This window comes from Alnus glutinosa, chromosome 12 (genome assembly GCF_958979055.1).
Source record: "Alnus glutinosa chromosome 12, dhAlnGlut1.1, whole genome shotgun sequence".
NCBI lineage: Eukaryota > Viridiplantae > Streptophyta > Magnoliopsida > Fagales > Betulaceae > Alnus > Alnus glutinosa.
The window spans coordinates 14,897,191-14,924,818 of NC_084897.1; the positions used below are offsets into that span (position 1 = coordinate 14,897,191).

The 27,628-nt window shown below is 34.6% G+C and overlaps 1 protein-coding gene across 2 annotated transcripts in view; it reads left to right on the plus strand.

The window, feature by feature from the left end:
- Nucleotides 1–1,205: 1,205 nt before the first annotated feature.
- The window catches only part of LOC133851046 (uncharacterized), a 35,992-nt gene continuing 9,569 nt past the window's right edge, over nucleotides 1,206–27,628 (plus strand). Inside the window, exons 1-7 of one of the 2 annotated variants that reach the window (XM_062287343.1) lie at nucleotides 1,213–1,572; nucleotides 1,660–1,834; nucleotides 3,010–3,190; nucleotides 3,298–3,381; nucleotides 3,742–3,849; nucleotides 6,462–6,731; nucleotides 11,595–11,919. In XM_062287343.1, the coding sequence (XP_062143327.1) occupies nucleotides 1,278–1,572; nucleotides 1,660–1,834; nucleotides 3,010–3,190; nucleotides 3,298–3,381; nucleotides 3,742–3,849; nucleotides 6,462–6,731; nucleotides 11,595–11,672 (1,191 nt within the window). In that variant the 5' untranslated portion in view covers nucleotides 1,213–1,277 and the 3' untranslated portion in view covers nucleotides 11,673–11,919. Of the gene's footprint in view, nucleotides 1,573–1,659; nucleotides 1,835–3,009; nucleotides 3,191–3,297; nucleotides 3,382–3,741; nucleotides 3,850–6,461; nucleotides 6,732–11,594; nucleotides 11,920–27,628 lie in introns of those variants that run through there. The other variant, XM_062287344.1, reaches the window with a different exon arrangement.

The following is a 27,628-nucleotide window of genomic DNA, read 5'->3' on the forward strand; positions in this document are numbered from 1 at the left end:
ATTTTTTTTCAGAATTTGGTTCTAAACTAATGTGTCACAATCCTATGAGATTGTGGCACACTTCCCAAAATGATAGATCTTATGGGATTGTGACACATCAATTTAAAACTAAATTATGGAAACAAGTGTTTGGATGCCTAACATTCCTCTTTAAAATAATGACCATCGGATATGGACGGTTAAATTTTTTTATTTTTTTATTTTTTTCAGATGCCGACCGTTCGATTTTTATTGTGGGAACAACTGCTACGCATGAGTCCACCGTCCACGTGAGACAGTTATGGTGTTTCTGCATGCAGCTTATAGCTTACTAATCCAACAACTAGGATTGAACCATCTAACTCAAAATCATAATTGACGGTTAGGATTATCTATTCGGCTGAAGTGGCTCCGGTTTCACCGAGAGACATGAGTGGAAGATAACTATTTAATCACATTTTCTAACGCAGGCACGCGAATCAAGTCCGACAACCCCATGCATTTTTTTCAACTTTTTATATGCATAATTTCAGCCGTTGATAACTTTGATTAAACTTTGTTCATTGGATTTATTTTACCTCCAACGTCTCTCCAGTATTTACTCTTCACCGTTTGGTCCATAAAGGGAAAGTCATGCTCCCTCGGAGTCCCTCTACTTCTCTCTCATACTCTCATTGTCTCTTTTTTATTTTTTATTTTCTCCTGCAACGTCCTTTTTGTCCCAAGTTTGCTTCCTCTCTCTCTCTCTCTCTCTCCAACATTTCAACAAGCCCAACCATGGTTGAGTGCGGCGGTAGTGACCGGAGTGGGCTCAAGCGAGGTTTTGGTGGTGGTCCCCGATAGAAGTTCTTTTTACTTCAGAAGTTGGTCTTCTTTTTCTCAAATCGCCGGAGTTCGACGCATCTTCATTGAACTACCCATTGGCAGTCGACGGCTGTTTTTCGCTATCGTTGATTTTTTCGTAAGAGTTAAAACACTAAAAAAATGTTTGAAGTGTCGGAAATGGTAGTTTGACGGAATAAGTGTAAAAAAAAGAAAGAAAAAAAGAACAAGAAAAAAAATTACTAAAGTAGAAAAAGATTGGACGAGTCAAAAAAGTAACTTGCTGTGAACGTAATGAAGGTGGGACTCACTCCTCAATTTGTCTATTTCGATTGCTTATACAAGAAGCAACTTCCTGCGCACGTATTGAATAATTGAAGGTTTTGTGCACTACAAAATAAAAACATTTCTCTTCTTCAATTCCATTCCACTCTTTCATACACTTTTGTTTTAGCGCCTAATTGCTATACCGTTCCATGTCTTACATCCCCCCATACAAGCGGCAGTCGAAGGACCCTGATAGGCCCTCACCAATACCAGAATCCCTTCCTCCTGAATTCAGGAGAAATCTTGATTCGAGTTCATCCAAATCTAATCAAGGAAGAAGCTTTAAGATTGGCTATGCAGGCCGACTTGTATACTTATGGTTTGCAGTTGGTTTGGATGACAACAGCCAATTTCCATCTTCCGTACATCTTGAGCCAGTTCCCATGGAGTTAATTGAGAGAAAATACTGGGGAAGGCCCCTTGCTTTGGCGAACCGAAATCCAGGTAAATGTTAGTGGTGTGTACCATTTTGCTGCCCTCGTTTTGTCTCTGGAATTGCTGATTAATAATGGGTTTCTCGGTTTTGGTTAGTTGAGAGTGCGCAAGTGGGAGGAAATTGTATGAGGAAGCCATGGGAGTCTTTTGCAGAAAATGTCCTGCCGAACCTGCTTTCCTCTTTCGAGAATGTGCGGAATGAAATGGTTTGCCAAAAGTTGGAAAGCGTCAAGCCAACGCTGATTGCTAGATTTGGGAAAATTCATTTTCTGTGAGTTTTTGTTAGTTATTGCTTCATTTGGTTAATCTGCCTTACTTAAAAAATAGCAATGTTTTTTATTTTTTGGCACCCCATGAAAATTTAGTTCAGAATAAAGAAAATGCAAAACTTCAAGGCGGGAGGGGGGCACTAGTCATACTGGAGAAACATTATGAGGATGACACCAAGAAGTGAGAATAATCTAAGAGCATGAGTGTTATGGATCATGGATGTAACAACCCGCCCGAGCACGTGGCAATAGTAAATAAATTAAAATATTTTAACAATTTTGAAAGCAAGATTAAGGCAAGAATATGAGTAGGCCAGGGTTGATAACTAAGGAAGGATTAGGCGAAATGTGATTGGAATGGAAGAAAAGCGGAATACATAACACTTAGGAGGTTCGTGTTTAAACGACCTGAGCCGTGTTTGGACGAGGCAACTCATTCGAATGAGGAAACCCGTTTGAACACCAATCGAATGTGCCATGTAGGACACCACATCTCAAATAATTTGAAACTAGATTGAATGAGACACGGTCCATTCGAACGGGGACGTCCTTGCATGTGGCTTAGGATTGACAAATTTTGATACGACCCGCGAATTTCGACACGACATTAGAGAGTTAGGATTTGGCATAAATAAGTCAACCCTCTTGACCCGCTTAAAAAGCGGGCCAATCATGGGTCAACCCATTGTTGTAGATTGGTGATGCATGTGTAAGAGGAGTAGTTTTTGGATTATTTTCTACTCCATTGTAAGATTGTCAGTGCCTTCTAGATTGATATTTCAGTTGTGTTGGGTTAGCTTGGGTTTTGCCTAAGAGAGTAGTAGACCTTTTTGCTTGTTGGAGATGGTTGTGCGGTAGCCTCAGAGTGCATCAATGTGGAAGATAGTTGTCTTGCTTTTTGTGGTGTCTTTGGAGGGAAATAAATGATAGAAGTTGTTAAAACTGCGAGAGAATGGTGGTGAACGAAAGTTTTACCTTTTCAAAAGTCTTTATCACGAGACAATTGCTTCAGATCTTAATTCGCTTAGTTTTTATGATTATTTTTTTAATCTTGTCTTTCTAGATTGGTGTATCTCTTGTATACTTTTGAAGTTGGGTTGTGCCTTTCGCGTTTTTCAATGGTATTTTGATTACTTAAAAAGAAGAAGCAATAATTACCTAGATCTTTGTCACGCAGAAGCCTTTCAATCAGCCAGGAAACTACCGCAATGGATTTGGCTGCTGAAACCACATTGAGAAAATTGAGAAGATCATTTTACACAATTGTCCCTAATTCATTCGTGGAAAACATCATGGGGGAAGTTGGCAGAAAGATTAAATTTGATTTTGAAGAAGAGAAAGATTTATACCATGTAAAGGTATTTCTTGCTATATACCTCTGCTTATTAGGTTCAGATTCACGCTGTTTACTCTTTTGATTCAGTTGGCTACTGACTACCTCAATTTATTTTCTCATGTTGTATAGTTGTCTGATGCCACACAACCGGATTCAACTCTTTCTTGCAAATGTAGTGTGATCAAAGAACATAAAAAGCTTCACCTTTGTAAGGCAAGTTTCAGCTTAAAATCAATGCACATAGCTGTATTAGGTTAGAGATCGAGCTGATGATTTGTTAGCTTTCCTGTTTTGTTAATTCTATGTTAAAACTACCTCAATGTACTGTAAAGAGCATAATAGGAATAACTGTTGACTAGGTTTAGCTTACTAAATTACTGCCCTTTTAAGCCAAGTGGATTTCTCTTCCCTTGAAAGGTGGAGATTCAGTAAGGTTCTCCTAATGTTTGGCTAAAAAGAAAAAGGGTCTGACTTTATTTTCTCCCCTGTATCTTGTCAGTTTTACTATTTCCTTCCAATTGTTTATAACGATTGTTTGGAGGCTTATGCATGTTGAAATTGTCATCACTGCAGGTTGAACTAAACCCGGTGCGTCACATGGTTGTGGACGCATCGTGCCTTGATAAAAGTTTAGACCTAAGGCTGGTGCTATACACCATGGGCGTCTTAACAACTCTCACTGTAAGTTGCTTTATTGTTACAGTCGCTGTCATATCTCGCATTTTACATCATGTTCATCCCCATATCTGCTTTTATTAATAGGTATTAAAAAAATTACACTAGGGTGGAATCGTTACGCTAGAGCGTTTATTAATCTGAATCCTTATCTGGAAAAGAAAAAAAGGTGATATAATCTTTAATTGTTAAACATATATATGTTTGCGTTTATGTCACTTCAGGCAGGTAATTGTGGCAGTATCGATCCACCCAAATTTCTAACAAAAAGTTTCCTCTAGATCAACATAGGAATTGGTATATGCAAATAGGATAAGGTTTCTTTGAATCAAGTTTTAATTAGTTGCAATCACAAAGACTTGAAAATGGAAACTGGGGAAAAGATTATGTAATATGACTCATCTTCAATAAATGGTGTGAGTTTACACTCACATTGGAAAAGTGTAACCAGTTTGAGTGATTAATATAGTAGTGTTGGGCCAACGCCATTGGCTTAAGCTTTTGAGTTGAGTGGTGTCTCAACATACTTATGGGGTTACTAAAAGACTCCTCAAATAGTATCAATCTTCGTAACAAGTGGTATAAGAGTTGATGGTGGTGTGCGGTAGGGTGGAGTGGTGCAGGCATAAACAATTAAAGGTTCCTGGAGTAGTGACAAATGTGTAAAGTGCTTCGAGTAAGAGGCAAAAGTTCATGGCATGGGCTTGTACAAGAGTTCAAGAGTTCTGGGTGTAAGGACAAACAAAGTACGAGCAAACCTAGCCTGATCATCCCAGTTTTTTTGGGGGGTGAAAATAGCATAGTACGAGCAAGAGAACCTACCGAAACAATCTAGTATGAGAGCGGCAAGCTATGAGGACCCAACCTCACTAAATGATTTTGATATTTTTAAACATTTGTTGGATACTATTGTCCAAAGAACGTTTAATCACTTAATTGTTTATGAGGAAAATACACTTAATTCGAACTGACACCTTTTTCTCACTTACCCCTCTGAACTACAGCTGATCATGACACAACCCCCTCTAATTACCATTTAGATGCAAATTAAAAAGCCCCCTTCATTAGTTTGAGGGAATTAAATCCAACGGAAAAAAATGAGCACGTGATGCACGTTTCAATTTTTAACATTAAATGACGAAAATACTAAGTGTAGACAGTAAATTTACTTAATTACCCTCCAAGTTAAGAAATGCAAAATAAAAATTAAAAAACAAAAAAAGGGGTAGTATATATCTTGTGGTTCGTTCATTTGACCTGAACCCGTAGACTCGTGCAAAACTTGTCTACGTACGCTTCATCGCCTCTTTTGAGCCCACCACCTCGTGTCGTACCTAAAGTCGTTTGTCCACGTGCTGCTAGTGTTGTAGCAATCGTCACTTGCGTGATCGGGGTTTCGAACAAGTACAAACCCGTTCTGGCCGGGTCCTTTAGAAAAACTTCGGTACCGGTTGCTCTTCAGCGAGTGAGCACGTACGGTCGCGTGGTTGATCGTCCTCTACAACCTATCCTTTGATTCTAGATTGTCACAATTCATCTGAAATGAGATTTTGTCGGAAAATTAGATTTCAGCAAGAAAATGAAAATGAGATTCAAGCGGCGGCCTAAGTTTGTGGTTTCAAGTCGATCTAAGAAAAGAAAGAGAAACACATAGAATTAAGGTGGTTCGGTCTATGATCTACGTCCACACGTCAAAGCCTTTTTTTGGCTACATGCATCTTTTCTTGATTCATTTGATTGTATATAAGATTTTATTTACAGAGAAAGAGTCTGAATGTTACAAGTCTCTTCTACTTCTACATTAACAACAATAAATCTAATTTATCATCTTGTAACTCGTCTTTTGAGTGCTTGTAACTTGTCTTTTGAATGCTTATAACTCTAGTCTCAATACATCCCCACAAACGCAATTGTAGATCACAAACGTTGAGGTTTTATTTTGAACATCAAAGGGTTAGAAAAAAAAATGGTTACTATGACCTGAATTGAAACATCGGTTTCTATGACTGGAACTTGGACTTTGGATATCAGCAACTTTGGCCAGAAGTGGCTACTATGGCCGAAATTGAGCCAACTATGGGCATGAAACATCTTTGGGCATTTTTATGTGTACTAGCTAGGCTAGCGCTCCTCTGTACTTTTAATGAATTTGAATAAATCAAGGTTGAGTGTCAGTTTGTGGGGGCTAGGTGTAATTTTCCCATAATTTATCTATTTTTATGTCTCATTCTGCGTGTGTGCGCGTGCGCGCGCATGCCAATTCCTATATATTAGAAAAGAGAAATGAAAAGCTTGTACGTGTATGAAAAGCATATTTATGTTTAGGTTTTAGTTTTATGGGTTTGTTGAAGTAAGTTTTTTGTGTACTTATTTATTGACTGAAAAAACGTATTCAAATTAATTTTGATTTCTTCCCTCAACATATTTTAATAGGAAATATTAATTATAATCTTCATTTGCTATGAAGCAACCTGACCAAAAAAGAAAAAGAAAAAATTGAAAATAGGGGTGGGACTAATCCGCTTAACCATTCAAGATTTCAAGGTAGTTTTATTGTGCTATTTCTTATACCTGAGACTTAACATTCATTATCAAACTAATTTCATTTGTTTTTCCAGGATGAAGAGATGGAAAGCATTAGAAATCTGATTAATTCTGCAGTTTTAGATCCAGATGTGAAGGGTGGGTTGAGATGGCCTCTGGGTTATGCGTCTTCTGGAAATAGATTTTCTGTGGTTGAGGTTTGGCACACAATAGCTAAAGTCTATAAAAGTCCATCAATGAGGCTGAAGGTGAGACATGCTGATCGATTTGATTTTAGAACTTCAACTGGGGAAGCTTCAAGGGATATAAGTTTGAAGGTTAAAAACATCGTCTCATTATTACAGGTAGTAATGTCTGTCTCTGCTTGCTTCTTAAGTGGATAATTTCTGCACCCTACTGTGTTTTCTTGTCATATACATATCATATATATATATATATATATATAAGTCGAGTTCTTTCTTAGAATGACATAAAACGGTGACATGTGGCATGAACTCATACCTTTTGGTAACTAAATCGGTCCCTTAAGTACTGAACCAATCTTTTAAATAAAATTAAACCGGTCTATTTAATCTCTCTCTCTCTCTCTATTAATAATACAAGTAGGACTCTTTTGTAGAGACACATGTTTGTTTCTTTAGTATTTTATGTTTTTGGTTGAAATCTAAATATGTTTTCATTTTGTTTGTGAAATTTTTGGTTGAGCAATTCTCCATTTGAATGTTTATGAGGTTTTTTTTTTTTTTTTTTTTTTTTTTTAAATTTATTTATTTATTTATTTTCATTTGCTTTTTCAAATGTTCATAATTATATAAAATTGAAATATAATAAGTATTACATCGACAATAATAATAATAAAAATTCCTGCTAATTTTCTATTTTATGCTTTGATAATCAAAATCATGTTTTCTTCTTGCTATTTTTCTTCTTCATACTTATTTTCATTCTAAACTACACCTATGGGAACAAAGATTTTAACATGTTTTAATTTATATAAATTAATCTAAAAATAAGGGTCTTACGTTTTAATCCATTGGAATGTTATAAAAGCCGAGTTCTTCTTTAGAATTGCATAGAATGGTGACACGTGGCATGAACCCATACCTTTTGGAAACTAAACCGGTCCCTTAAGTACTGAACCGATCTTTTAAATAAAATTAAACCGGTCTATTTAATTTTTTTTTTTCTCTCTCTCTCTCTCTCTCTCTTAATGATACAAGTAGGACTCTTTTGTGGAGACACATGTTTCTTTAGTATTTTATGTTTTTGGTTGAAATCTAAATATGTTTTCATTTTGTTTGTGAAATTTTTGGTTGAGCAATTCTTCAATTAAATGTTTATGAGGTTTTTTTTTTTTTTTTTTTTTTTTTTTTTTTTTTTTTTTTCATTTGCTTTTCGAATGTTTAGAATTATATAAAATTGAAATATAATAGGTATCACATTGACAATAAAAAAAAAAAAAAAAAAAATTCCTGCTAATTTTCGATTTTATGCTTTGATAATCAAAATCATGGTTTTCTTGCTATTTTTCTTCTTCATACTTATTTTCATTCTAAACTACACCTATGGGAACAAAGATTTTAACATGTTTTAATTTATATGAATTAAACTAAAAATAAGGGTCTTATGTTTTAATCTATTGGAATGTTTTACGGGATATTTATTTTTCTTTTATGCGATTTACACGATTTTTACTTATTTTTTTGGAAGTGTTATTCTGCTTTTAAAAGCCAAAAAATGTGAAATTTTATTTGATTATTGTGCACAAAAGGAAATAGAAATGCTTTTAAAACACTAAAGAGTTAATTAAGCATTAAATTTGATTTTTTTTTTTTTATTTAATGTTCAAAATTATATGGATTTTATTTTATTGAAACATAATAGTTATGTATCACACTAACAATATCATAGATTTTTACTATTAATCCCACTATTAATGCTTTGATAATCAAAATCCAAGTTTTTTTTCTTGCTATTTTTTTTTTTTTTTTGCTTTACACTTCTTTCCATTTTAAACTACACATATGAGAATATTTTAAATGTTTTAATTTATATGGATTAAAACTAAAATTATGGTTCTTTTGATAGTAAAATTTTATGTGATTTATATATTCATGCAATGTTCTTTGTGCAATGGAGAATTATGACACATTGCGCGAACCCATAATTTTTAAACATTGAATCGGTTTTTTAAGTAAAAAAAAAAACCTGTGAATTTTAAAGGTTGAACTGATTTTGTCATGATTTTAATAAATTTATCGTGATTTAATGAAAAAGATCATGTGTGTTAATCTTCAGAGACTAAAATAATGATATTTTTGCATTATATCATTAAGTGTCATTATAGCCGCATTAAGTTGTGAGATTTTTTTTTAAAATTAAAATTAAAAACATGCATTAATTCTAAGTGGTTAGTTTTTTTTTTTTTTTTTTTCCAAAATTTTATTTCAAAAAGTTTCTTTATTTGAGATTTCATTCGGTTCAAAATTTTAATGTACAATATTATGCTTTTGAAATTTACGACTCTTCAAGAGACAAAATTTAAAACTAAGAACGTACTACATTAACTACCCATAATTGACCATATAGATATTGCATGCATTAATTTTAAAGAAACCGTACAAGTAAGCTGAAAAGTCATATTACTCTCTTAGATTGGTTATTTATACCTCTCTCTCTTTAGGATTTGAAATATCTTGAATTGTGAAATCAAGAGCATTCATCAGCGACATTCAAGAGAAGAATAGAGTGTTGAATTACATCATTTTTTTTTTTTTTTAAGGACTTTGCTTTCTTTTTTTTTTTTTTTTTTTTTTTTTCCTTCCTTTTTTTTTTTGGGTGGTTGAAGGACTGTGTTTTATGCATTTTTTTTTTAATTAGAATCTAGATATTTTTTTGCTAATTTTTTTTTTCTTTATACTTTCCGTTTTCAACCATGTCTACCTATGAGAATAATTTTTTATAAAAAATGTTTATTATTCTATGTATTTTTTTTTTTTTTTTTTTCCTAATGTTCAGAATTATTTGCGTTTTATTTATATTGAAATATAATAGGTATCATACAGATTCCTACTAATTTTATTTTAATGCTTTGATATTTAGATTAAACTATGGATTCTTCTTCATTTTTTTTTTCTTTATACTTTTCATTTTAAGCCATGTATACCTATGTGAACAAAGATTTAAACATGTTTTAATGTATATGAATTAAACTAAGATAAAGACTTATGTTTTCCGGATTTTTATTTTTATTTTTATTTATTTATTTTTCGTTTATGTGATTTACTCCATTTTTAACCATTTTTTGAAAGTGTTTTTATGCCTAAAAATTTATTTGATTGTTGTGTATAAAAAGAATATAAATACTTTTGAAAAATCAAAGAGATATTAAGCATTGAACATGATGTGAGGATTTATTTGATTGCGTTAAATGTTTAATGAAAGATTTTGTTTTATTTTGTATTCGTAAAAAAATATTATGTTTAGTTTGTTCAATATTTTTTTTAAATGTTTATAACTACTTGGGTTTTATTTGTATTTAAATATAATAAGTATCACACTAACAATATCATAGATTTCTGTTAATTTTTTATTAATGCTTTAATAATTAGATTAAACCATGTTTTCTTCTTGCTTATTTTTTTTCTTTGTACTTCTTTTTCGTTATAAACTATTCATATGGGCACAAATATTTTAACATGTTTTAATTTATATGTATTAAACTAAAATTAAGTGTCTTATTTTTTAGTTCATTTGAATGATTTATGGAATATTTTTGTTTTCGTTTGTATGATTTACTTGATTTTCAGCAATTTTGTTTAGTTTGCTATGTATTTTTTTAGCATGTTCAGAATTATATGAGTTTTATTTGTATCGAAATGTAATATGTATCACACCAATAATATTAGAGACTCCTGTTAATTTATTTTATTTTATTTTATTAATGCTTTGATAATTTTCTTTATACTTCTTTTCATTTTAAACTACTGATATGGAAACAAAGATTTTAACATGTTTTAATTTATATGGATTAAAATAAAATTAAGGGTCTTATTTTTTAATATATTTGAATGTTTAATGGGGTTTTTGTTTTTTGTTTTTTTGGTATGATTCACTCAATTTTTTTTTTAAATGTTTTTTCTGCTTTTGAAAGAAAAATAAGGCAAAAAATTATTTGATTAAACATTGAACGTGATGTGAGAGGATTTATTTGATTGCATTAAATGTTGGGTGAAAAATTTTGTTTTATTTTGTAGGATTTGACTTAGGTGTTGTAAAAAAAATTACAATACCATCTTGACCATTGAAAATACTATAACACCTATGATGTAATATTTGGAATTTATATTTTCATTTTACTATTTTTTTTATACTTATTTTTGTTATAAAGTACACCTATGTGAACAAATATTTTAAAAAGTTTTACTTTTTTTTTTTAGATTAAAATAAAATTAAGGGTCTTAACCTTTATTTTTTTTTTGAAAGATGTGTGATAATTTTTTTTTTCAAGCATTTTTTAACCTATAATAAAAAGTACGATGGAAATGTGTTTAAATTCTAAAACTAAATTATAATAAAGAATCCCAGGCATAACGCGGGTTATGAGTTAGTTTTATTAATACCTAAATGTCTCTGACTTTCACTAATCTCATTTAAATAGATATATATCTGTATTAGCAACTCTTAGATTTCTGCAATAGGCTCAAATTTTGCATCATCTTTGCAGAATTTTTGAATTAATTACTTGAATTTCCATAGTTATAAGATGTCCTATAATTAGTTTGCTGCACATCCTATTTTCCCTGCTTCCAACAATAAACCAAAAAAAAAAGAAAAAAAGAAAAAAGAAAAAGAAAAAAAAGGTGTATTCCCCATCCAAATTTGTACTTAAACAGTCAAATATGTTTGCTGAACGTGTCAATTGTTCTATATATATATTTTTTGAAACAGTCTACATTTTCAGACCCCAAATAAAACCAACACTTTCAAAAGCAAGATCATATATATATATATAGAGTAAGCAACAAAAAACCAGTCATAAGCAACAACACAGGATTTAGATAATTATTCAACTTCAACATAATTGACATTGAAGATTATTTGTGATGAGTATATATTAAGCAAACAATCTATCTGTTTCTCTTTACATTTATTTCTATATATTCTTAATGATCCTTCATGTGTTTATGACCTTATTCAATTATCAGGAAGAGATAGTTGAGATTAGTTCGGTTTCGGAGATGCTTAAAGACACCCTAAGGTTGATATGGGATCTCATGCTGTGAAGACTTTTTAACATGAAATAGCACGTTGCAGGCTGCCCATCCTCTCCCAACGTTTTTTTATGCCTTTTTTTTTTTTTTTTTTTTTTTTTTTTTTTTTTTTTTTTTTTTGGTTTTTGTTTTGTTGTTTGTTGTTTGTTTGTTTTTTTTTTTTTTTTTGGTTTTTGTGTTTTTTCAGTCTGTTAATAGTGTATATGCTTACATTTTTTGGCCAAGATATTTAGTTGTACGTTTGACTCTGTTTCTCTTATCGATCAGTCACCTTTTAGACATGCCTATGCAGTAGGTTGAAAAAATCAGCTTGCCTCTAGTATCTGCCTGCATGTAAGGGATACGAGCGGATTTTTGGCATAGTAACACTGGTGGGTGGGTTTCCATATAGCTATCCGTACATATACATGCAAATAGGAATATATGGGTTTGCGGGTGCAGATAATATTCTGTTTGCCCGCATACTCATATATAATAAAAATGTATATTAATACCCTATTTTTAGCCTGATCATTTCGCATTCTTTGACTTAATATTCTCTTCTTTCTCCTTGCTCTTGATCTGAGAACTTAGATGAAAAAAGTATGTACGGGAAAAAAGTAGAAAATTGCATTTCATCTTCTACCAAGTGAAAAAAGTATGGATGCAAGATAAGATTACATTTTTCAAAGAATAAAAAATGAAAGCAACTATGTGTGGTGTAAACAATGAACTCATTCTATTTCAAAATGAAATCTATCTAAGCTTCCTATTCGGCAGTGCTTTTCCAAAGAGCTTTTCTACCTCCGTTGCCTCCATCTTTAGCTCGTTTAACATATCCATCTCTTCTTTGCTTAGCTCTCTTGCGAAATTTTGCTCATCTTCTTGAAGCACTCTAAATCCTTCTGCTATCCTCTCCAACAAGGTCCTTTCAGTCTTTCCAACCTTCTCAACTTCCTCTTCTATCTCTTCAACTTCCTTTATAATGGTCTTCTCCCCTTCCTCTACTGTCTTCTCAAGCCTCTCAACAATGGTAGGCTGCAGACCGCAAGTATTATCTGTTTTTATGAACGCGTTAAAGTCACGTCCTACGCACTTAGCTGCTCTTTCAAGTTCAGGAACAATGATATTAAAACAGATACAATTTTGAGGAGCATTTGTCAGTGTTAAGCCCTAAGATCTCAATACTTCCTTACATAAACAGATTTACAGAACTATGCGATTTAAAATTAAATAGATGTTGTTTGTATGTCTATATCAGGAAGAAAGCTGTTGGCTATAAAGACATACAAAGTTGGCCCTGTTCTTCTGTTCATATGACATATACTTGGTTCATACGACATGAATAATGAAAATCTTTATTCACAGTAAGAGATCATAACACCATCGATATGCAATGATTGAGTATATGTAATTTGTTCAACTTATGGGTCACTAGTCAGACCGGTTCATAAAAAGACTCAGTGAAATTTATGTCCGTTGTGCATATATCTGAAGTCTAATATATTACATACAGAGAGACAGGAAACCAAGGGTAAATTCTAGTGTTACCAGCATTTGAGTCTCTTTTAGCCATTAGTTTTGCCAATAGGTATAAAGTAACTTCAACAGAGTTGTGCGCCATTTACACTGAACTGACTGGCTGAGCACCTGGGCAACCAGGTTAGTGGTTTGACTAGACAAGATGGTTCTTCAATGAGAAATATGCACCATTAAATGCTTGACGTTCGTCATCTATAAAGAGGCTCCCAACAAGGATAGATGTAGACATTTCTAATCTGGCGTGGATCACATATCATCTTCCACAAACAGAAGATAAATTGTGCTGTGGCATGTAATAAAAATGAGTATGCTTACATATCAAAGCTAGGCTTTATGTTGTTTTCCCAAAACTGATATGGGTAACTTTTCTCCCTACATCAAGTTTTCACCTATATAATATCCTATATATATGAACAATCAGAACCTAATTGTCCAATTCTTCAACTGCCAATAAAAGTCGAGTTCTTCCTTAGAATGGTATAGAATAGTGACACATGGTATGAATTCATATTTTTTAGTGACTAAACCGATCTTTTAAGTACTGAACCGGTCTTTTAAATAAAATTGAACCGGTCTATTTAATATATATATATATATATATATATCTCTATTAATGATACAAGTAGCCCTTCTCTCACAATTAATGATATAAGTAGGACTCTTTAGTATTTTTATATTTTTGGTTGAAATCTAAATATGTTTCCATTTTGTTTGTAAAATTTGTGGTTGAGCAATTCTTCGAGTTCACTTGAATGTTTATGAGATATATATATATATATATATATATATATATATATATTTGGTTCATTTGCTTTTTTGAATGTTCAGAATTAGGATTGAAATATAATAGGTATCACATCGACATTAAAAAAAAATTCCTACTAATTTTGTATTTTTTGTTTTGATAATCAAAGTCATGGTTTTCTTCTTGCTATTTTTCTTCTTCATACTTATTTTCATTCTAAACTACATCTATGGGAACAAAGATTTTAACGTGTTTTAATTTATATGAATTAAACTAAAAATAAGGGTCTTATGTTTTAATTCATTTGAATGTTTTATGGGATATTTGTTTTTCTTTTGTGTGATTTTCACGATTTTCACTTTTTTTTTTTTTTTTTGAAAAAAATGACTCTGCTTTCATTCATTGAAAAAATAAACGACCTATTGTTTAAGGCCTAGGGACAACACACTCCCTAACAAGAAGATTATAAATTAAAGGAGGAGGATCCTCAAACCAAACAGCATTGCAGCACTTAACCGCACCCTCCTTCGCTAGACAGTGTGCTACTCCATTTTCCTCCCGAGGACAGTGCACAATGGTAGATGATCTTAGAGACCCTAGTAACTGCTGGACAGCTTCCACAAAATGCCCATTTCTTTGAAGGTGAGGGGGAGGCTTGGTGAGATCTCGAACAACCTGAAGAGAATCCCCTTCAAACACAACATCAGACCAACCCCCTGCTATTCCAAAATTAACAGCATGAAGAGCATACATAGTTTCCGCTATTTTTGGATCCACCGTAATCCTTTGGAAAGAGCATTTAGCTCCCAGAAAACTCCCCATCCAGTCCCTAGCAACACAACCAAAGCCAATACACCCCGTGCTTTTATTTAAGGCTGCATCCCAATTAATCTTTATCAAACCTGCAGATGGAGCCTTCCAAATCCGAGCTGGTTCTTGGACATCGACCGATACACTAGTGGGAACCATTGTTGTCTTGGTGCTGCAATAAAAATCATCACAAGCAGAGATTGCCTCAGCATAAAGGGTATTGGGGTGGAGAAACTTGCCTTCAAAAACCAAAGAATTTCTTCAAAGCCAAATCCTGCGAGCTACCATCCCCAAAAGTTCCAGATTATTCGGGCTAAATCTGTGCAGAAAATGTTCAAACAATTGCAAGAAATTATCCCTCACTGTATAGCATTTTTTGAAGCAGCTAGCCCCACAACCCCATACATCTTGAGCACTTGGGCAATCCCACAAAGCATGAAGAACAGTTTCATCCTCCCTACCACAGCAAGGACATAAGCCGTCTTCCACAACCTTCCTTTTAAGCAAATTAGCTTTAGTAGGCAGGAGGTTGTGGCAAGCTTTCCACAGGAATACCTTAACAGAGTATGGGATCTTCAGGGACCATAAAACCTTCCAGACCTCCCTTTTTGCATCAGTGGACGAGCAAGCACCCTTACTCCATTGCTGAATTTCCTTCCCCAGATGATAAGCACTACGAACCGAGAAAATACCATTTGAGGTACTCCTCCAGACCAGTCGATCAGGAGGAAAAGAAGGGCAAATCGGAATATTGATAATGACATCAGCTTCTTCTCTGGAAAACACAGACCTGATCAGCTCCACATTCCATCCCCCACAATCTCTATCTAGCAAGGCAGCCACCGAGGAATCAGCAGCAAGAACACTGGGAGGGGATTGGACCGCAAAGGATATCGGCATTGGCAACCACCTATCCCCCCAGATTTTAATATTAAGCCCATCTCCCACTCTCCAAACTAACCCGAGTTAAGAGATCCTTTGCTGAAAATATACTGCGCCATGCAAAGGAAGGCTTTGACCCTAGGGAAGAATCCAAGAATGAGGAGTTAGGGTAGTATTTGACTTTTAAATCCTTGCAGCCAACGAGTCTGGATTTTGAACCAATCTCCAGCCTTGTTTAGCCAATAGTGCCTTGTTGAATAAGGTCAAGTCCCTAAACCCAAGACCCCCCACAGATTTTGAGAACCCCATCCTCTCCCAACTCATCCAATGAATTTTTGAATCATTAGCCATGTGTCCCCACCAAAATTTCTGCATCATACGGTTCAATTCTTGGCAAAGGGTGACAGGAAGTAGAAAAACACTCATGCTAAAAGTCGGGATTGCTTGGACCACGGCTTTCAACAGAAATTCTTTCCCTGCCTGTGATAAAAACTTAACCTTCCAACTATTCAACTTCTTCCAAACTCGATCTTTTATGCTCGAGAAGGATTGCATTTTGGACCTACCAACCATAACTGGTAAGCCAAGATAACTTTCAACACGAGTTGCTTCTGACATGCTTGAAAGGTTGAGAATCTCTTGTCTTCTATCTTGGCTTGTGTTGCGACTAAAGAACAGAGAGGTCTTCTGCATATTCAGCTTCTGCCCTGAGCTAGCTTCATAGACACCAATAATCCTCAAAACCCTACGCCACTCCACCTGGTTAGCCTTACAAAAGATAAGACTATCGTCAGCAAAGAATAAGTGACTAAGTTTTGGATCTCTCCTAGAGGTAGGGACCCCGGAGATGACCCCATTAATTTCAGCATGATGGAGTAAGGAACTTAGGGCCTCTGCGCAGATTAGGAACAGGTAAGGGGAAATAGGATCCCCTTGCCTAATGCCCCTGGAGGGTAAGATTTTCCCAACCGGAGTCCCATTAAGCAGAATTGAGTAAGAGACCGAGCGGGTACACACCATAATCCAATTTATCCATTGCTCAAAAAAACCGAGCCTTCTCATAGCAGCTTCTAAAAAATTCCACTCCACACGATCATACGCCTTACTCATATCCAACTTGATCCCCATAAATCCCACCTTATGCTAGTTTGCATGGAATGCATAGTTTCATACGTTGCTAGGATATTATCTGTAATCAAACGACCAGGGAGAAAAGCACTCTGGTTGCTGGAAATGGTGGCAGGCAAGACCTCCTTAAGCCGGTTGGCCAGGATCTTTGAAATAATTTTATATAAAACGTTGCATAGGCTAATAGGCCTAAAATTAGCAACACCAATAGGATTGCTGATTTTGGGGATAAGGGCTATATGAGTGACATTAGTCTTACTATCCAAACATCCAGTATTAAAAAAATGGAGAATTGCCTCACATACCTCCTTCTGCACCGTTCCCCAATTCTGTTGATAAAAACATGCTGGGAATCCGTCTGGACCTGGGGATTTTAGAGGGGCCATCTGTTGCAAAGCCTGAGATATCTCCTCCACAGTCACCCCTACAGTAAGCTTTTGATTCATCTGGGGAGTTACCCGCTCATCTAAAGCCCAAATACCAGGTTCCACATCAATATTGGACCCTGCCGAGAACATCTCTTGGAAGTAAGTAACAAAAGCCTCTTCTACTTCATTCTGTCTGCTACATAAATTCCCATTCATGTCCACTATCTGCTGAATATGGTTCCTTTTTCTGCGTTGGGTGGCACAAGCATGAAAATACTTTGTGTTCCTATCTCCAAACCAAAGCCAATCCTCTTTTGCCCTCTTCCTCCATCTCAAGTCTTCCTGTTCAAGCAAAACTTGTAAGTCTTCCTTGAGAGGAACTTCTGCATCCACCAATTTCGGATCAGCTAATTGCTGAAGGGCTTGCAACTCCCCCAATTTTATGTTGATCTTCAGCTCCCCTTGCTTGCCATCTTTCCTAACCCATTTCTGTAAAGATTTTTGACAATTATTGAGTTTTTGTTGAAAGCCAAAAAATGCAAAATTTTATTTGATTATTGTGCACAAAAGGAATATAAATGCTTTTTTTTTTTTTTTTTTTGAACAAAGAGCATATGCTATCATATATTACTGAATAAAGCCCCAGGGCAAGGACACAAACAAGAGGTTCAAGACCCCCAATACACTAAGCTAAATAAATCTGACTTGAAACAGCAACCTGAACAATACAAAATCGTTACAGAGACAACAATGAGCCACTCTTTACATTCAAGCACACATCACAAATAGAAGATGACAGATCTAGCACCTAGGCCAACAAATAGTCTAGTAACGTTTAAGCATCACAGAGGCAAACTGTGAAGAGAACACTAAAAAAACAAAATAAAACACCCTAAAACAGAAGCACAAATTGGGACCGACGTCAGGTGGCGCCGTCGTCGGCGATGGCACGTGTACTATACGCGCCGCCACCGGAGACCTCCTCAGCAGCAGAAATCCGTCAGAAGACCTCGGATCCACCGAAATACCCCAACCTCGCCTTGGAAGACAAGCTGTGACCCACACGTGCCATGCCAGGGAGAGACTTCCCTGGCGTGTGTAGGCCACGCACTGAGCGTGAAGGACCGACACGGCCGTGGCTAGAGGCTGCTGGACTGGAAGAAGCCGGCGACCACTGTGGTGAGGCGCTTGTCTTGGAAGAATCCACCGAAGTGAACAGATCTGACACCAAAGAAAGAAACCCAAACAAATAAAATCAGGTCAGAGACTCCGCCGGAAAAACACACCAGAAAGTCGCTTCCCAACCCAAATCCCATTTAGTCTTCTGTCGGGGAACAACAACCACTATCGGATTTAATCCGGGGGAACAAAAAACTCCAAAGCCCTAATGGCTGGAGGAAAACAAACACTCCACTGGCACTAGCCAGGGAGGAACAAAAAAAATCCCCAACCTAGAAGGGCGGGGGGGGGGGGACACCATGGGGGAGGGAGGCGTGGAACCTCCCCCCCCCCTCAGGAACAAAACTCACAAAATTATAAATGCTTTTAAAACATTAAAGAGTTAATTAAGCATTAAATTTGAAATGCTTTTTTTTCTTTTTTAATGTTCAAAATTATATGGATTTTATTTTTAATAAAACATAATAGGTACGTATCAAACAAACAATATCATAGATTCCTACTATTAATTCTACTATTAATGCTTTGATAATCAAAATTCAGGTTTTTCTCTTGCTATTTTTTTTTTCTTTACACTTATTTCTATTTTAAACTACACCTATGATAATATTTTAAATGTTTTAATTTATATGGATTAAAACTAAAAATATAGTTCTTTTGATAGTAAAATTTTATGTGATTTATATATTCATGCAATGTTCTTTATGTAATGGAGAATTATGATACATGGCGTGAATCCATAATTTTTAAACACTGAACCGGTTTTTTAAGTAAAAAAAACCGGTGAATTTTAAAGGTTGAACCGGTTTTCTTATGATTTTAATAAATTTATTGTGCTTTAACAAAAAAGATCACGGGTGTTAATCTTCATGAGACCAAAATAAGAAATTTTTCGCATTATATCATTAAGTGTCATTATAGCCGCATTAAGTTATGAGATTTTTTTTTTTTAAAAAAATAAAATTAAAAACATTTATTAATTCTAAGTAGTCAGATTTTTTTTTTTCTCCAAAATTTTATTTCAAAAATTTTCCTTATATGAGATTTCATTAAGTTTAAAATTTTAATGTACAATATTATGGGTTCAGAATTTACGACTATCCAAAATTATAAAGAGACAAAATTTAAAATTAAGAACGCATTACATTAACTACCTATAATTGACCATATAGGTATTGTATGCATTAATTCTAAAGAAACCTACAAGTAAGCTGAAAAGTCATATTACTCTCTTTAGGGTTTGAAACATCTTGAATTGTGAAATGAAGAGCATACAATAACGACATTCAAGAGAAGAACATAGTATTGAAGTACATAATTTTTTTTTGTTTTGATTTTTTTGAAGGACTTTGCTTTCTTTCTATCTTATTCTTCTTCTTTATTTATTTATTTGGTTTTGTGGAGGTTGAAGGACTTTGTGTTTTATGCATTTTTATAATTGGAATATAGATATTCTTCTGCTATTTTTTTTTTCTTTATACTTTCCGTTTTCAACCATGTCTACCTATGAGAATAAATTTTCATAAAAAAAATGTTTATTTTTCTCTGTATTTTTTTTTCCTCTAATGTTCAGAATATAATAGGTATCACACAAAGATTCCTACTAATTTTGTATTAATGCTTTGATATTTAGATTAAATTATGTATTCTTCTTGATTTTTTTTCTTTTCTTTATGCTTTTCATTTTAAACCATGTATACCAATGGGAACAAAGATTTAAACATGTTTTAATGTATATGAATTAAACTAAGAAAAAGAATGGTTCATATATATATATATAAAAGCCGAATTCTTCCTTAGAATGACATAGAACCGGTCTATTTAATATCTCTCTCTCTCTCTCTCTCTCTCTCTCTCTATTAATGATACAAGTAGCTCCTCTCTCTCAATTAATGATATAAGTAGGACTCTTTAGTATTTTTATATTTTTGCTTGAAATCTAAATATGTTTCAATTTTGTTTGTGAAATTTGTGCTTGAGCAATTCTTCATTTGAATGTTTATGAGTTTTTTTTTTCATTTGCTTTTTCGAATGTTCAGAATTATATAGGATTGAAATATAATAGGTATCACATTGACAATAAAAAAAATTCCTGCTAATTTTGTATTTTTTGTTTTGATAATCTAAATCGTGGTTTTCTTCTTGCTTTTTTTCTTCTTCATACTTATTTTCATTCTAAACTACACCTATGAGAATAAAGATTTTAACATGTTTTAATTTATATGAATTAAACTAAAAATAAGGGTCTTATGTTTTAATTCATTTGAATGTTTTATGGGATATTTGTTTTTCTTTTATGTGATTTTCACAATTTTCACTTATTTTTTGAAAGTGCTATTCTGCTTTTGAAAGCAAAAAAAAGGCAAAATTTTATTTGATTATTGTGCACAAAAGGAATGAATTTGCAAACAGAGGGACTTAGGAAGCTGGAAGACACTTATACAATAAGCCGGAATGGCTTGTACAACTGCCTTTAGTAATACCTATCTACCCACTTGGGAGAGGAATTTGTCTTTCCAATCCTTTAATTTCTTGCGGACCCTCGAGATAATACCAGCAAAAGTTCTTGACTTAGAACGCCCCACCATAGCCGGGAGGCCTAAGTACTTCTCATAGGAGGCTGCTACCGAGATTCCCGCTGAGTCATGGAGAAACTCCTTAAAAGCTCTGCTCGTGTTCCTGTTGTAATAGATAGAAGTTTTTACACAATTTAATTGCTGCCCAGAAGCCAGCTCATATCTCTTCAAGAGGTTTACCACTGGACCCCACTCATTAAAGTTCGCTTGACAAAACAATAGGCTATCATCCGCAAAAAAGAGATGGTTTAACTTTACACCCTGAGCTGAAGTTGGAACCTCAGAAATCTTTCCATCAATGCAGGCTCTTTGGATTAGGGAACTTAACCCCTCCGCACACAACATGAATAGATACGAGGAGAGAGGGTCCCGTTGCCTTAAACCTCTAGTAGGAGAAAAAACTTCAAGAGGGGTACCATTAAGTAGAACCGCATATGAGACCGAGCTGACACATCTCATGATAAGCTGCACCCATTTGGCAGTGAAGCCCAACCGAATCATCATACCTTCCAAAAAAGTCCATTCAACCCGGTCGTAAGCTTTTGACATATCTAGCTTAATGGCCGTATACCCCTTCTTCCCTTTCATGCGCGTGCTCATTATGTGGAGAGTCTCGTATACCACCAAGATGTTATCCGTTATCAATCTCCCTAGCACAAAAGCACTCTGAAAAGGGGAGATAATTTCATCTAACACAAGTTTGAGCCTGTTTGCAATGGCCTTTGCAATAATTTTATACAACACATTGCATAGGCTGATAGGCCTGAAATCACTCACCAAAACAGCATTAGATTTTTTTGGAATCAACGCTATGTAAGTGAGATTTAAGGAGGGGTCAAAAATACCATGGTTTAGGAAGTTTAGCACCGCCCCACAAACATCTCCGCCCACCGAATCCCAGTGATGTTGAAAAAAAAAACTCCAAAACCATCTGGACCGGGTGCCGTTAGTGGCTACATTTGGAACAACATCGTCTTAATCTCCTCAGTCTGAAAAGGCCTTAAGAGAGCTTCATTCATATTTGGTGTCACTCTAGGTGGAACAGCCTCCACTACCCCTGCAACCTCCTGCACCTTTGAGGAAGTAAACAAATGCTTAAAGTATTTTGAAAAAACTCCCCCAATATCTACAGGTAAGGTCCAATGTTGACCACTTTCATCCCTTATCGAACCAATGTGATTTACCCTCCGACGGTTAGTGGCCCAAGTGTGAAATTTGTATTCCTATCACCCTGCTTGAACCAATTCCTTTTGGCTCTTTGCTGCCATTTAATATCTTCCACCTCAAGAAGGTGGTCCGCCTCCTTTTGCAATTGGTTGATGGCCTCTAAGTTCCTTGGATGTTCATACCTTTGTAGTTGGTCTAGCTTCTTGGTCGTAGACTTTAGCCTTCTGGGAATATCTCCAAATTTCTGCGAACTCCAATCATTGAGAGCTTGCCTACACTGATGTAGCTTCGCAATGGTTGTAGTTAAATTCATGGCACTGCCCGGCCCCCCCTTCTTGCAAAGCTTCTCTAACCACGTCTATACATTCAGCTTCCTTATTCCAACAAGCCTCATATTTAAAAGAAACTCTTCTCTGATCAGCCCCAGTTGGAATGGCAAAGCGAACCCATAATGGTTTGTGATTGGATGCACATACTGGCAAAACTTGAACATCCACCCCAGGGAATTTGCGACACCACCTAGGATTTGCAAGAGCCCGATCTAATCTTTCCTTTATGAATGCCTCTGATTCCTTTTTGTTGCTCCAGGTGAATTTGGACCCTTTGAAGCCCAAGTCCCCCAAGCTACAATCCACCAAGGCAGAATGGAAGTATCCCATTTGAGAAGCACTTCGGGACCGCCCCCCTTTCTTTTCTGATAAGTCTAAGATCTCATTGAAGTCCCCCAGACAGAGCCATTCCTGGGGTGAAAAGGTTAGGAGATGACGAAGAATTGACCAGGAATCTGCACATGCACCACAATCTGGATTCCCATAGAAGCCAATAAACTTCCATGGTTCCTCCAAACCTGTCAGAGAGACTCTAGCACAAATATGTCTAACAGAGTAATTTATAATGTCAACTACAACAGGATCTCTCCATAACAGAGCAAGACCTTCGCTCTTTCCAACCGGGTCAACCGTGAGCATACCACTAAATTTAAGTTTTCTCCGAATGACCTGCATCCTACTGTTTCTCAGTTTGGTTTCTATGAGAAACACTAGGTCGGGCTTCTTGTCCTTCACCCAACAGTGAAGTTCCCGAACTATTCGAGGGAGCCCTCGCCCTCGACAGTTCCAGCTCAAGAGACTCATAATGAGTGGCGGTGCTGCCTTGTAGCCACCTCCAAATCAATGACACCACTAGAGGAATTCGATTCATGCCCCTGTGCTGAGCCAAAAAATTGAGCCTCCAGTGGAGATGAAGAGCAAATACTAACCTCCTGCATTGGGGGACTCGGGCCTTTCAGCCGAGAATCTGTAAGAAGTTCAGAATCTACATTTAAGTTTTGAGGTCTTTCTACCACTGGGGCCAACTCTACCGTAGCTTCCGGCAAACTGACTGCTAGCCTCTCAGGCCGAGAATCCGCCAAACCTCTTGCCATTCTCTTCCAGCCCCGAACTCCTTCGCCCGAACCCACCCTATCCATTGGACTCACTGAATGGTTTTCCCCAGTGTTGGCACCCAAGAATTCCCTCACCTTTCTTTTCCTGAATAACTCTCTGGGAGGGGAGAGTTTGGTGGAGCTTTCCATGTGTCCTTGAGAAGCTTGACTTTCCTGAGCTAGGCCACGCTTCGAGTTACCACGTGTATTGGGGGCCATCTGTTTTGAAATTGCAGATGAGTCAGCCATTGATCCCTTTGGCCGGTAGGAGGTTCTCACAAGGCCTTTATCACTCATGGGCTTCAACTGGTTCCCCACGTGGCCCACTCCTTGTACGGCCCCAGAATTCGAAGCACAACTCTTTTTCTTCTCTAAGGGAGCCGTTACTTTCCCTACTTTAGGAACTTCGAGTCAAGGGCTCTCGTTGCCTTGTTGGAAGATTGGGAGTACCAAAAAAGCTAAATAAGGAGGCGTTCAAAGCCATTCTTACGCTTATCTGGAGACCGGCTGGCAGGGTGGTTTTCAAAGAAATTCAGGAAAATCTATGGCTGTTTGAGTTCTCTGAAGACGGTGATAAACATAAGGTGTTGGCAGGACGACCGTGGTCGTATGACCGCACTCTGTTAATCCTCAATGAGTTTGATGGGCAGATCTCCCCCTCGCAGATGGATTTTTCCTTTTCTCCCATATGGATCCAGATACACGACATGCCGTTAGGATGTATGAATCGGGCCATGGGACACCAAATTGGGAACTCTATAGGCAGGGTGGAAGATGATGTGGGTTGGGGTTGTTACCTCCGTATTAGGGTGGCGATCAACCTATATCAGCCCCTAGAGCGGGGGAGGTCGTTGATCATCTCGAAAAACTCGCGTTGGGTCTCGTTCAAATACGAGAAGCTACCAGTTTTTTGCTTCCGTTGTGGCTTGATCCTCCATGGCCCAAAAGGCTGTACAAAGGTCAACACTAGGCCACCGAATCACGATGGGTTGTTGGAAGGTTGGGGGCATTGGTTGAGAGTTGATGATCAGTCAAAACGCCTGGGTTTCTCTGATTGCCAGCGGATTAAACGCTCTCCGTCCCCGGAGCTCTCTACCTCTGGCCAGGGTACAGTTCCAGCTGACAGAATGCCCGAAAGGGAAATTAATCAGCCAGCGGAAGACTCGGAGATGATACCCGAAAAACTCTCACCTTCCTTTTCGGAACGTCAATCCCCCCTAGGCTGCATGTCCCTTCGAAAGCCTAGATCGGAAAGAAGCGGAAAATAAGATGTTTCCTAGTAAGAAGATTCTGGAGGATCCGCCCAATATCCCAAGATTTTCGCCGCATATTCCTAGCCATAATGTGGGGAGCTCGTCTACTGATTTTACGGGGGTGTCTCATAGATTCCTACTATTAATTCTACTATTAATGCTTTAATAATCAAAATCTAAGTTTTTTTCTTGCTAATTTTTTTTTCTTTACACTTCTTTCTATTTTAAACGACACATATGAGAATATTTTAAATGTTTTAATTTATATGGATTGAAACTAAAAATATAATTCTTTTGATAGTAAAATTTTATGTGATTTATATTGGTTTTTTAAGTAAAAAAAATCAGTGAATTTTAAAGGTTGAACCGGTTTTCTCATGATTTTAATAAATTTATTGTATTTTAATGAAAAAGATCATGGGTGAGACCAAAATAAGGAATTTTTCACATTATATCATTAAGTGTCATTATAGCCGCAAGTTGTGAGATTTTTTTTTAAAAAAAAAATTAAAATTAAAAACATGCAATAATTTTAAGTAGTCAGTTTTTTTTTTTTTTTTTCCAAAATTTTATTTTAAAAATTTTCCTTATATGAGATTTCATTAAGTTCAAAATTTTAATGTACAACATTATGGTTTCAGAATTTATGACTCTCTAAAATTATAAAGAGACAAAATTTAAAACTGAGAAAGTACTACATTAACTACCTATAATTGACTATATATGTATTGTATGCATTAATTCTAAAGAAACCGTACAAGTAAGCTGAAAAGTCATATTACTCTCTTCGATTGGTTATAACTTATATATACCTCTCTCTATAGGATTTGAAACATCTTGAATTGTGAAATGAAGAGCATACAACAACGACATTCAAGAGAAGAACTTAGTGTTGAAGTACATAATTTTATTTTGTTTTGTTTTTTTTGAAGGACTTTGCTTTCTTTCTTTCTTCTTCTTCTTCTTTTTTATTTTTTATTTTTTATTTTTATTTTTTATTTTTTATTTTTTATTTTTATTTTTTGGTTTTGTGGAGGTTTAAGGACTTTGTGTTTTATGCATTTTTATAATTAGAATCTAGATATTCTCCTGCTATTTTTTTTTTCTTTATACTTTCCGTTTTCAACCATGTCTACCTATGAGAATAAATTTTCATAAAAAATGTTTATTTTTCTCTGTATTTTTTTTTCTTCCTAATGTTCAGAATTATTTGTATTTTATTAGTATTGAAATATAATATGTATCACACAAAGATTCTTACTAATTTTGTATTAATGCTTTGATATTTAGATTAAACTATGTATTCTTCTAGATTTTTTTTTTTTCCTTTTTGCTTTTCATTTTAAATCATGTATACCAATGGGAACAAAGATTTAAACATGTTTTAATGTATATGAATTAAACTAAGAAAAAGACTTATGTTTTCCGGAATTATTATTACTATTTTTATTTATTTATTTTTTCTTTCTTTCGTTTATGTGATTTACTCCATTTTTAGCCATTTTCATGCTTGTGAAAGAAAATAAGGCAAAATTTTATTTGATTGTTGTGCATAAAAGAAATAAAAATACTTTTGAAATATCAAAGAGATATTAAGCACTGAACATGATGTGAGGATTTATTTGGTTGCGTTAAATGTTTAATGAAAGATTTTGTTTTATTTTGTATTCGTAAAAAAATATTTTGTTTAGTTTGTTCAGTATTTTTTTAAATGTTTATAATTACTTTGGTTTTATTTGTATTAAATATAATAGATATCACACTAACAATATCATAGATTTATGCTATTTTTTTTTATTAATGCTTTGGTAATTAGATTAAACCATGTTTTCTTCTTGCTATTTTTTTTTTCTTTATACTTCTTTTTTGTTATAAATTATTCATATAGGCACAAAGATTTTAACATGTTTTAATTTATATGGATTAAACTAAAATTAAGTGTCTTATTTTTTAGTTCATTTGAATGCTTTATAAGAATATTTTTGTTTTCGTTTGTATGATTTACTAGATTTTCAGCCATTTCGTTTATTTTGCTTTATATTTTTTTTAGAATGTTTAGAATTATATAGGTTTTATTTGTATTGAAATGTAATATGTATCACACCAATAATATTAAAAACTCCTGCTAATTTCTTTTTATTAATGTTTTGATAATCATAATCTACAGGTTTATTTATTTATTTTTATTTCTTTTCATTTTAAACTACTGATATGTGAATAAAGATTTTAACATGTTTTAATTTATATGATTAAAATAAAATTAAGGGTCTTAGTTTTTAATATATTTGAATGTTTAATGGTTTTTTTTTTTTATATGATTCACTCAATTTTTTTTTTTAAAGTGCTTTTTCTGTTTTTATAAGCAAAATAAGGCAAAAAATTATTTGATTAAGCATTGAACATAATGTGAGAGGGTTTATTTGATTGCATTAAATGTTGAGTGAAAGTTTTTGTTTTATTTTGTAAGATTTGGCTTAGGTGCTGTAAAAAAAATTACATCACCGTATTGACCATTGAAAAAACTACAGCACTTATACTGTAATATTTGGAATTTAGATTTTCTTTTTGCTATTATTTTTTTTATACTTCTTTTTGTTATAAACTACACCTATGTGAACAAATATTTTAAAAAGTGTTACTTTTTTTGGGTGTAATAATTTTTTTTTACAAGCATTTTTTAACCTATAATATATAAAAAGTACGATGAGGATGTGTTTAAATTCTAAAATTAAATTATATTGAAAAATCCCGCAAATAGCGCGGATTATGAGCTAGTTTTATTAATACCTAAATGTCTCTTTCACTAACTTCATTTAAATAGATATATATCTGTATTAGTAACTCTTAGATTTCTGCAATAGGCTCAAATTTTGCATCATCTTTGCAGAATTTTTGAATTTCCAATGTTACAAGATG